Source organism: Anolis carolinensis, chromosome 3 (genome assembly GCF_035594765.1).
Source record: "Anolis carolinensis isolate JA03-04 chromosome 3, rAnoCar3.1.pri, whole genome shotgun sequence".
Taxonomy (NCBI): Eukaryota; Metazoa; Chordata; class Lepidosauria; order Squamata; family Dactyloidae; genus Anolis; species Anolis carolinensis.
The window spans coordinates 191,013,872-191,026,352 of NC_085843.1; the positions used below are offsets into that span (position 1 = coordinate 191,013,872).

At 39.4% G+C, this 12,481-nt stretch overlaps 1 protein-coding gene across 2 annotated transcripts in view; it reads right to left on the reverse strand.

The window, feature by feature from the left end:
- Positions 1-1,020: 1,020 nt before the first annotated feature.
- Positions 1,021-12,481, reverse strand: part of rgs10 (regulator of G protein signaling 10) — a 37,644-nt gene continuing 26,183 nt past the window's right edge. For both annotated transcript variants that reach the window (XM_062976003.1, XM_016992247.2), the window contains exons 4-5: positions 8,653-8,796; positions 1,021-1,841 (exon numbers count right to left, since the gene is read on the reverse strand). In XM_062976003.1, coding sequence (XP_062832073.1) covers positions 1,695-1,841; positions 8,653-8,796 — 291 coding nt within the window. In that variant the 3' untranslated portion in view covers positions 1,021-1,694. The remainder of the gene's footprint in view (positions 1,842-8,652; positions 8,797-12,481) is intronic.

Consider the following 12,481-nt stretch of genomic DNA (forward strand, 5'->3'; position numbering starts at 1 on the left):
TGCACGAGGCTGTAGACGAAAAATATCTAAATGCATTTGGAATCCAAATAATTGGTTTAAGTTTCATGGAACAGCTATGCTAGAGCAGTAAGCTACATGTTAGGCCTCTTCTACACTGTCATATAAAATCCAGATTATCTGTGTTGAACTGGATTATATGGCAGTGTAGGCTCATATAATCCAGTTCAAAGCAGACAATGTAGATTATCCGCATTAATAATCTGGATTATGTGGCAGTGTAGAAGGGGTCTTAGCCTCTTCCCTGTGGGAAAAAAAACGTACTGTAGCATGAAAAGCAAAGGTGAACAAGACTTTCTAGATATTTTTGGACTGCAACTCCCGTCAGCCAGTATGGTAAATGATCTGGGATTATAGAATGTGAAGTTTAATAGCATTTGGGCTAGCACAGCCGACCGGAAGGTTGACAGTTCAAGCCCGGGTCGGGGTGAGCTCCTGCCGTCAGCCCAGCTTCTGCTCAACTAGCAGTTTGAAAACAATAGAAGTAGATAAATAGGTACCGCTTTGGCAGGGAAGTAAAAGGCGTCAGGAAAAAACATGTCAGCAAAAATCCAACTAGGAAAGGCATTCATGGACGACAGGCTTCTCGGCATGGAAAATGAAAGAACAGCACCTCCCCGTGGCCGAGTCAAACACAGCTGGGTACCGGAGATGAAAAGAGGGAAGCCCTGCCTGTTTATGTACTGTTTGTCAATTGTTTAATGGCATTGAATGTTTGCCATATATGTACCTGTAATCTGCTCTGGGTCCCCTCAGGGAGATAGAGCGGAATATAAATAAACTATATTATTATATTATGATCTGGAAGGTTACATCTGCTCCTCGACTCAACATACAAAGGAAATCTGTGGTTCTCGGTATAAAAAGACACTAATCTTGGAAGTCACTGGCATGGAAACTCAATTTCAAAACAAAATACATGTTAAAAATAAAACACCTAAAAAATAAAGCCTACTGGGAAAATATATAAAATATACTTAAAGTTGAGGAACAGAAACCAGCTTGCGGAGTAGAAACATGTATTTTATTATAAAGAAAGGACAAAGGGATTTTTCTAGTCATTTTGATTAGCAACTGAAAAAAACTGTGTGGTTTTAAAGCTTGAATCAAATGAATGTTTCAAAGTTTCAACAAGGTTGAGATTTTTACATTTGTGCGTAGCAAGAAAAAAGTTGAGCTTTTTTCTGTTAGGTCGGTTTTGTCATTCATCTATAGAAATGAAGTGAGCATTTACATTATCTCAGATTGCATGAAAAGTATACATTTATATAAAAAACTGAGTTTAGGGTCATGATAGTTCCAAAACAGACACCCTTTTTTAATGCTAGACCCTATTTTCAAATTCATAACAATTTTTATGCTACAGTCCAATAATTCACAAGAAAAGTTTTTTTAAAATACAGAAAAGCACCCCAGTCTTCTTTTTGCAAATTATTAATATGCTCTTCTTTCCTTTTAAGGGCTTGGTATAACCACTCTTAGCCAAGGGATTCAGTAGTAGCCAATGTATAAGCAATGGGGTCATTCAAACGAGTTAAGGTGAAGAATCGCTTAACAGAGTTCTGTGTTTTTCAAGCATGGATTACAAGCGTGTTATCCTTAAAAACTATTCCTGAGAACTCATTTGTTTTTCATTATACAGTCTCAGTAGGAATTACTGTTTGTTGTTATATGGATCATGTGTTGTAAATTCTCGACGCTCTTTTTGGTACAGTTTGAGTGTCGGATGAATTTTCTTCCTGTTCTTCAGTTTGCTTCAGTTTAAGAAACACGTCTGACTTTAAAAAGCGGCTGTAGCTGTCGTATTTCATGAGGTTGAAAATCTGAATGGAGAAAAGAAAAAAGTTAATAAAATGAATGAAATTCCCTCTCACTCATATGTTATAGCAAGAAAGTCTTTGTAGTGGAGAACTTCTATGAGCTTTCAAATTGTTAAACCACAATTTAGTACAATAACTCACTGCAAAGGCGCTGCAGACTAATTCAACCAGAGAAGTCAACCATAGCAGAGCACTTGATGAACCAACCTGGACACAGCATGTTATTTGATAACACAGATATGCTCGACCACTCTAACAACCACCATGTCAGACTACAAGAGAAGCCACTGAAATCCACAAGCATGTGGACATTTTCAACAGAAAGAAGGAAACCATGAAAATGAACAAAATCTGGTTACCAGTATTAAAAAAAACATCTAAAATAAGAACAGTAAATAAAAGACAACACTCAGAAAACAGGGGAATTCCAGACAGGAAACAATCAGGACCAGCTAACACCTCCCAACAAAGGATTCCCCAGGTAGGAAGCAGCAAGACTTTGAATTTGCAAAGCTACTCAATGCTAATCAAGCTGGCCAATTGCAAGATTCACGCCTGCCTCAAGCAGGCAAGCATTCTTTCTCCCACCCTGAACTTTCCACAAATATATATACCCCACTTGCCTAGTTTCCAACAGACCTCACAACCTCTGAGGATGCCTGCCATAGATGTGGGTGAAATGTCAGGAGAGAATGGTTCTGGAATATGGCCATACAGCCCAGAAAACTCACAGAAATCCAAATCAATAATGCATTAATATCTTGAATACTCTAGCCAGTCTTACTTTTATTTTTGAAGCAATCAGATTCACTCATTGTCAAATAAACAATGAGAGAGCATTATGATACAACAGTGAATTAATGTCATTTTACTTCATTCCACCACTGTAAATTTAATTTTACTAGAGGGAGATGCATTAAAATACTGCTAGACAATCAACAAGATAAGATATAATAAAAGGTTTGGGGTGGACATATAAAAATGGGACATATTTTGGGGGCAAGGACATAAAAATACCCACTCTTTTTTAAGGACTGTTAGATCAGCAAGAATGCCTGATGTATATTGGTACCTGATGTGCATTGCAACTGATGTCATGCACATTGGGACTAATGTGCATCAGTTCAATTTTGCAATGTGCATAAGACACTTTGCTGGTATCTCGTTACGCATTTTCCCAGTTCACCTCTACCAGATATGAATGCAGTTTTAACTTCCACATACTTAATCAATTTATAACTAGGATTTCGGCCATTCTTTTTAATCTTACTATTTTGTTTACATACCAGAAGACTTCTAAATCCTAGTTTGCTGTGAGTCTTCTGGGTTGTATGGTCATGTTCCAGAAACATTCTCTCCTGACATTTCGCCCACATCTATGGCAAGCATCCTCAGAGGTTGTGAGGTCTACTGGAAACTAGGTAAGTGGGGTTTATATATCTGTGGGATGCCCAGGGTGGAAGAAAGAACTCTTGTCTGTTGGAGGCAAGTGTGAATGTTGCAATTGGCCACCTTGATTAACATTGAATACTCTTGCAGCTTCAAAGCCTGGCTGCTTCCTGCCTGGGGGAATCCTTTGTTAGGGTGTAAATTCTATACATTACAGTTATTTCAAATGTAAAAAAAACCAGAATAGAGATTTTAATTCCAGGAGCAGAAGAATGAGAATAGCTTTTGCTGTATTGCAATGTTAATTATGTTATAGTGCTCAAAATCACTTAATTACTAAGGACTACTTAGTACTATCAAGAGAAGAAATGTAACAAATCTTATATGCAGAAAATTGAAACATGAATTTCTGAAGTCCATTTCTAAAAAATATATGATATGCCTTTCCTTTTATTTCTGCAGCTGCAGGAACTCATCTCCACAGAGCCATTTTCCAACAGCTTTTATATTAACATGCAGCACTGTGTGATAGCTGTGGCATCAAGTCACTTGATGATTCTGTGCAATTTTAAGCCAACCACAAGATTCAAAGTTTTCAATTATTTTAGAAATGCAAATATTTTTGACCTGTGGCATTCAGACTTTCAAATAATGGTAAATTAAAGAATTAGTCTTTGGCATTGCACTTTATTAACTATTTCTTGTATAAAAGCGCTTCAAAAGCTTTACTCATCCCATCAAGAAAAATGGTTTGAGCCACAATGTTCTCATTAGGGAGAAATGTGTATTTAGCAAGGTATGTTTGTTTGGATGCTTATTCAAGACGAATAAGCATGCAAACAAAATTGATGAACTTCCCTCTACAGACTTCTGCACTATCTATACATGTAAAAATGTAATGTGCGTTTTTCCCATGGAGTAAACAACAAAACCACTGGACCAAATCACACCAAATTTGGCCACAAAAGACATAGTCATCCAATCTATGTCTTTCAATAAAAAAGCTAGAAAAAAGTCCAAATAACAGAAAAACCCCCATTGCTTACCACGCATGTGCAGAGGCCCCCCAGGGAACTGAAACAACTACATTATCCAGAAGACCTCATAGCTGTATGCGGAGCATAACACCACTTTTAAAAAATGTTGCCATGATGGAACAGCCTTGCAGCTTCAAAGCCAGGGGGATCCTCCGTTGGCCACCTTGAATACCGCTGAACAACCTTACAGCTTCAAAGCCAGGCTGCATCCTAACCAGAGGGATCCCTAACCACCAGACTATGCCACAGCAATGTGTGGCCGGGCACAGCTAGTCTTCTTCTAAGATGCCATGTACACTGGCATGAGAGTAAGCTCTGTCAAACCCAATGACACATTACTTTGTAAATGAGCATAGCAGCAGGCTTAAAATAACTACAATTCCTAAGATTCATGAACATTAGACATGCTTGCAGGAGCTGGTCTGATGATCAAAACAACTGATATATACCAGTCTGAGGAAGTCAAGGAAGTGATACTACAAAGAACAGCAATATTTCCCAAACTCAGTCTTCTAAATGTAAAGTGTTCGCCTGCATTAGGAACTTGCATTAAAAAGCCAGAAACAAAACATTTCCCTGAGTGATTATTTTCTTCGTTTACTCTTTTATTTGTTGTTATCCACTTTGATATCAGACTTCTCACAGTTCAGGCCAAGAGTTTGTTATGTCAGAAGTCTTTTGCTCAAGTATGAACTGAGAGTAGGAGCAAAGTGTGCAGTCCATTTGCACTCCCCATTGTTTTTATTCTGGATTAGAATGTCTGATAGCTTCCATTAGCAAAAATGAGATAATTGACTTCACCACCCACACACTTTCCAAGGGAAATGTCAGTTTCCAAGATATCTAAACCTTAAGAATTGGGGTGATAAGTGCAAACCACTTTCAATCCCTTCCAGATTCCCATGTTATTGTCTCATCCATTGAAGTCAGAGAGAAGTGAAGTGACATTCACCAGAGTAGAGAGGAACCATTCTCATAGAGTCCTTTGTAAGTATCAGGGATTTCTGGAAATCTAGTTTTCTAAATGGAGTTGATAATTGCTTGTGTGGAATGCTTTAACATCTGCCATTACCTTATAAGACAGTCTTGACAGATTGTCAAATATGGTGTGACTGAACACATATTCTTTGATGATCAGTTGTTTTAATAAACATTTTGAAAGCATTATCCTTATCTACTCAGGATCAAGCTTAACAGAGTTCATCTGGAATCACTCCTCACAGTGAGGATGGGGATGTAAAAAATGTTCACTCTGAATGTTGCTCAATTCCTTCATATTCCACCTCCATTTTCATCCCATTCTTTGTATCAGTAAAATTGAGACTGAGCATTTTTGACATCCCTGCTGTCGTGAAGTGATTTTACTGTGGTCACTGAGGGCCCATCAGCACAGTACCTTTATCCCAGGATCTCCCAATTCAAAGTGGAAATTAGATCAGCCCCTCCCTCCTGACTTTCCATAAAAAAGTGAAAACGTTGCTTTGTGACAAAGCCTTTGGAGAATTGCTACAATAAATAGATATGGAATGATGTGCAATGACTATTGGAACGGCCTGGACTATGGTTGTGGTTCACGTGATTAATTGTCATGGTATTATTTAAAATGTTTTTAATTGTTTTAATTGTATTTTATAATTCCATTTCAAATATTTTATTGTACACTGTTTTTAAAGGCATTGAATAGTTGCCTATGTATAAAGCCACCATGAGTCCCCTTTGTGGTTGAGAAAAGCAGGGTAGAAGTGTCATAAATAAATAAAGCCAAAAAAAAGCGAGATAAAAAAGTGCGGGAATAACCCAGTTATGGCCAGAAGATTCAGATCTTTGAATCTCTGTATGTCCCTGCACTCAGAAAATATGGGAATATTATGGGTTTTTTTGTTCCTGAGTTATAAATGTCAGTTCCTCATTGCTTCTGGGGAAAGTTGATTGCATGGTAAAAACTTTGTCATGGCGAAAGGGATATTGTCATCCACCCATTTATCAGTTTGTGGCACACAAACAAAGTTTGTGGCATAAAACAAGTACTTCCAAAGTAAGGTCTACACCATTAAACAGGAACTCACACTTTCAAAACAGGAACAGAATTTTGTCATTATTATCATTATTCAGATGTTGCATGGCCATCTGTCAGGATGGTGTATTTGTGCCTGGAAGAACAGAGTGGTGTTCCCGGGTTATAAATATCAGTTCCTCATTGCTTCTACTGTTAAACATGGGGAAAATTGATTACACGATAAAAACTTTGTTTGTGTGTCACAAACTTTGATAAATGGGTGGATGGTGATGTCTCCCTTGCCAGGACAAAGTTTTTACCCTGTAATAAACTTTCGCCAGGTTTTTATAATAGAACCAATGAGGAGAGCTGACATTTATAACCCAGGAATAAAACTCGTACCAACGATACACATATTCACATAAGCACATTAATTTTTTTTAAAAGCCGCTGGAATTTCCAGCAATTGTCCCACGGCAGCCATCTTGCAGGCTTCTAAATTCCAGAACAAAGCAGGAAATCTGGATGTCGCATGCACAAATCCCAGGACCAATAGGTCTATGTGCAGACCTGTCTCAGGTCCCAGTTTTGTTTTGTTTTTTGTCCTACCTATAAAACCTACAATTTGGTGCTGTCTGAAAGCACCCTGAGTGATTTTAGGCAAATCATACTCTCTCAACCTAAGATAAATATACTAAATTCTTCATAATCATACAAAGAAATGTGTTTATGTTGACTTAAATCATCCTGTAGATAAATTGTCTTACTTTATGTTTTAAATATAATGGGGGTAACTTGCCAGAATCTCTCAATGAGCAGATTTCTGTAGGTAAACAGTGACAATTCTTCAAGGAATTGATCACTGAAGATTTCTATCTTCACGTCAAAGAGTAATTAATTTCAGCTAAACATGTTCTGGCTAAGGCTATGAATGTTGTTTACGAAAATGAATCTATGTGTGATATGATTCTGATATGGCCTTATACTGCAAAATGTTTCCTAACTCAAAAACTGCAGATGCAAACTAGAGGTAAAACAATACTACCACAGATACACACATGCATAATGTGCCAAGCCCAGATAGCCACAGGAATCCTGCCTTGTAGTGAATTAACAGCATGCTAGTTCACTCTGTTTAATAACCAAATAAGCCAGTTATGAACACAGACATAGTTCACAATTTATTCTCAGGGTTTTCCCTCTTGGGAGGGAACCAATTAAAGAAGGGAAGCTGCCCCCACTACTAGATGTCATGGTAAGTCAACCATGGAGTGATCTTTTTTAGTTGGTCTATGTTTTCCCACTCCATACAATAGAGAATAAGAACTATATGGTAGTAGGCCTTTTTTTTTTGGTTAGTCAAGTTGTGGGAGGACATCCATTGAGACAAATCCTCATGGTCATGGCTGGGAGCAGAATCATGTAAAGTCCCCTTTACTGTATAGATATAGATGTAAAAGCATCTTTGAGACCACTGGCTTTGGTGGAGTTTATTTCAAATGATGCGAATTATTCATGAACATAAATTGTGTCCTGCCACTCTAAAGAAAGCCAGTAAGTTTTATTTTGTGCAGACAAGTTGTATAACCTGCTGAAGACCGTGAAAGCAGCTAAAGTTGTATATAAATATTTAACAAACAACAGGGCAGTTTGTTGATGCTTTTCTGGTTAGTCCTAAATTATTCTCTTTTAAGGCACAAATCCACTGTCAAATGTTATAGAATATGATACTTTTATGGAATACTTTGTTTTCCCCAATGCTGCATTTAAGTTGTGATCATAGATGCTTAGCACTTTTCATATAAATCTTATAAACAGTTCTTTTTGGGGTTAATATTTTCAGAAACAACTTTATTTTTATAAATTTGACTTGAAGGAAGGAATTTGCAGGAAGGCAGAAAAGCAACATAGCAAAAATGCTGCTTGTTTGTCTTTACTCTGTGGCCTCTTCTCCTTTATCCAGTCCTGATCTCCATGACCAAATCTTAAACCATTCACAGACTATATTTTTCCTTTTTCCCAGTCATGGATTTTGTTTTCCATCCTTGACAATGCACCCTGGTGTGACTCACAGCTCCCCAACCTAGTACATCTGACAGGAGGAACAGTGAATATTATCACAGAGGCCCCAACTCAACATTCTCTTTTGTCTTTTTATGTATGTATTGTCGTTCATATGCAGAGAATGACAGTCTGTAATGAGTCCCAAAATCATTTAGAATCCTGATTTTACATGAAGAGCATCCACAGATGAGCAAACACCCCTGAAGCAGAAGTATAGAGATTCACAAACACTACATTGGATATGGTATAAAGATGCAATCCGTAATTTGGTCAGGGATCTAGTTATTTACCTTTTACAAAACCTGTTAGGAAATGTTCAGAGCTGTACCTGATCTTGAAGTTTCTGGAACATGAGCGGGTGAGGTGCTTCCAATATTGACTCATCCAAACGGGACTGGCCTTCAACATTGACTTGAAAAGAAGCTTTACTTGACAAGAATGTCATGTAAATTTCATTTGCTTTGGTTTTCATCTGTGAAGGGAAGGATACGTTTACTAAGCATGTGCTCTTCCTCTTATCTTACAGACTCACATCTGGGAACTGCTTTGGCAGATTGAGTGTAAGTACAAGGTGGCCAATACCATCCTTTACTGCCATTGGTATTCTTACAGCATATATTGTCCTTGAAGGTGCCACTAATCCTGAAGAACAGCTGAAGTCTGCTACGGAAGGAAGAAGTTAAAAAGAAACTTCACTCTATGGACAGAACTCAGTCCTGGAAGTGGAATGGATCACGGGATCCAAGTCATACTTCTATGAATTCAGAAAAGTCTTTTTAGGCATCCTGTCTTAACTGCACTTCTTCAGTAGCCACCTCATTGGCTACAAGTGGCTTGTAGATAATGCACCTTGTAACAGAACAGCTTTCACCAAAATCTAAAAGACCTATTGTTGTGGTTGTGAAGCAAGTAGCAGACCCAAATACATACAGTTGTGCTTATGGCAGGACTAGATTGATCTAAACCATTTTAACAGAAACACATCTCTTTCCATCTTGTCCAAAACAAGCAAATACACAAGCCTTTTATCAGGTGTTCCCACTTGCAGACAAAATGCTTCTAACAATATTCAATCTACATGTCCTATATTGACTTTTGCTTCCACTCATCACCTACCCTCATACTCGCATTTCTCCTTGGCACTGTGGATGGTGGCCTAGGGGATAAAAGCCTAGTGACTTGAAGGTTGGGTTGCTGACCTGAAGGCTGCCAGGTTCGAATCCCACCTGGAGAGAGCGCAGATGAGCTCCCTCTATCAGCTCCAGCTCCATGCGGGGACATGAGAGAAGCCTCCCACAAGGATGGTAAAACATCAAAACATCCGGGCGTCCCCTGGGCAACATCCTTGCAGACGGCCAATTCTCTCACTCCAGAAGCAACTCTAGTTGCTCCTGACATGAAAAAAAAATTCTGATAGCTATGCCCATTAGAAAAATTTTATTTTCCATTCCTTTCCCCATTTTCCTTTTATAAATTAATTCTTGTATATAACTTGTTTTAAATAAAGAAGAAAAAGAATTGTACCTCTCCTTTTTCTCTCTTTCTTTTCTTTTCGCTTTCTCTTTTCTATGTGTTGCTTAATAAAAAATTTATTTTTTTTAAAAAGGAAAATCTTATTTATATTTTATATATATTTATATATCTTTCCAGAGGGATTAAAAGAGGCAGTGGTCTCTCCTCTGCTGAAAAAACCAGATTTAGATCGTTTGGTTCCCTCCAGCTACCGCCCAGTTTCGAATCTTTCATTTCTGGGCAAGGTGATTGAGAGGGCAGTAGCGGTGCAGCTGCAGCAGTTCCTAGACGACACAGCCGGACTGGATCCTTTCCAGTCTGGCTTCCATGCGGGGCATGGGACAGAGACTGTATTGGTTTCCATCACAGATCATCTCCGATGCCAGCTTGACCGGGGCGGGTCAGTGTGGCTTGTGTTATTGGATCTCACAGCAGCATTTGACACAGTCGATCACAATCTTCTGACCCACCGCCTTGCCGTTGCTGGAGTTAGGGGGACAGCTTTAAATTGGCTGGCCTCCTTTCTTCACAACCGTGGACAGCGAGTGGAGAGGGGAGGCCTGGTCTCTGAGAGGTCCCCTCTACATTGTGGGGTTCCTCAGGGGGCCATTCTCTCCCCTCTGTTGTTTAACATCTATATGCAACCACTTGCTCAGCTGGTCTGAGATTTCGGGCTCGAGTGTTATCAATATGCTGACGACACTCAGCTTGTGTTAAAGATGGAAGGCCAACCGGAGTCTGTACCCGACAGTTTTCACCAGTGCCTCGAGGCCATTATTGGATGGTTGCGTTCCAGTAGGTTGAGGGTGAATCCAGCAAAGACGGAGATCCTATGGCTGGGCCGACCGGGCAGTGGGAATATCCAGTTGCCAACCCTGGATGGTGAAGTGCTACGCCCGTCTTCACTAGTAAAGAGTCTGGGAGTCCTCTTGGACCCTTCATTGACGATGGAGGCCCAGGTCTCCGCCGTTACCAAAACTGCCTTTTTTCATCTTCGGCAGGCTAGACGGCTAGCCCCCTATCTATCTAGGGACAACCTGGCTACAGTGATCCAGGCTACAGCCATCTCGAGACTGGATTACTGTAATGCCCTTTACATTGGCCTTCCTGTGTCGGTGATCCGGAAGCTCAAATTGGTGCAAAATGCAGCTGCCCGGCTCCTTGCGGGAGTCCCGATAAGATGCCACATAACACCAATCTTACGGCAGCTGCACTGGTTACCAATTGAGCACCGGATCACTTTCAAAGTGATGGTGCTTACCTTCAAGGCCTTACATGGTCCAGGGCCGATGTACCTGAGGGACCGCCTCACCCCCTACAAACCCCAGAGATCCCCCCGTTCTGAGGACCAAGACCTGCTGGAAGTCCCCAGTTTTAAGACCTTGCGTCTAACTGCAACTAGACGCAGAGCCTTTTCAGTAGTGGCGCCATCTCTGTGGAACACCTTGCCACCTGAAGTTCGTGCCTTGCGGGACTTGTTGGCCTTCCACAGGGCATGTAAGACACACCTGTTTCGGCAGGCTTTTGAGTTCTGTTGCTGATGTTTAATAAGGTGCTTTTAGGATGTTTTTAAGATTTTTTTTTTAAAGATGTTTTTAAAATGTTTTTTAAATTGTTGATTTTAGCCGGTTCTTGTAAGCCGCTCCGAGCCCTAGGGGAGTGGCGGCATATAAGTTTGAAAAATAAATAAATAAATATTTAACCTATCTGCATCACACTAAACACAGCTTCTTAAATTTCTCAGTTCCTCACTATACAACATCAAAAAATGTTCATGTTTGACAACAGCTAAATATAAGAAATCAATTTAAAGGTTCACTGTGAGTATAAAACAGAAAAAGATGAACAATGAAGAAATAAATCATATTCCATCCTTTTCCATTTTACATAGCAACAATGAATGTGTGCTGGACTATCTCCAATAACCAAAGAAGTCACTTTATATTAACAAAAGAACAGTAAATATAGCTATTTAAGCCTAAAAGTACATTTTATTAAATGGCAATGAAGAATAAATTTACATTCTTAGACACATCTTGTGACAACTTTATAGTATTTCATAACATTGGGCAAGGGATGGGAAACAAGTGTCTCTTCAAGTTCCAGGCTGAAAGTCCCAGTAGCATTAGCTAGCATAGCCAATGGTAAAGGATACTGGATGTTGCAGTCCAATAGCAGCTGAAAGGCCACGTGATTCCCACCACTGAGGCCCCTTCTACACTGACCTATATCCCAAAATCTAATCCCAGATGATCTGGAAGCAGAGATTCACATAATCGAGTTCAAAGCAGATAACCTGGGATCAGATCCTGGGATATAAGGACAGTGTAAAAGGGGCCTGAGTTGAACACAATCTTACACATGTAAGATCCTGACTTCAGTGAAAGCGATGCATTTACTTCTGAGTAAACACATTCAAGATCGTAGTGTCCGCATAGCTAGAAAAAGGATCAGCCAAAAAGATAGAGAGTAATTCATGCTAAATACAGAAACTCTTCCATTGCTTCCGTTTAAAAGCATAATAATTTTAAAATATTCATTGTTTTAAAATGGGCACATTTTGATTGAACTAACGTATCACACTGAAAGGAGATCCTGATAAAATCCATGAAGCAAGGCAGATTGCATCATTCAGGAAATCCGTA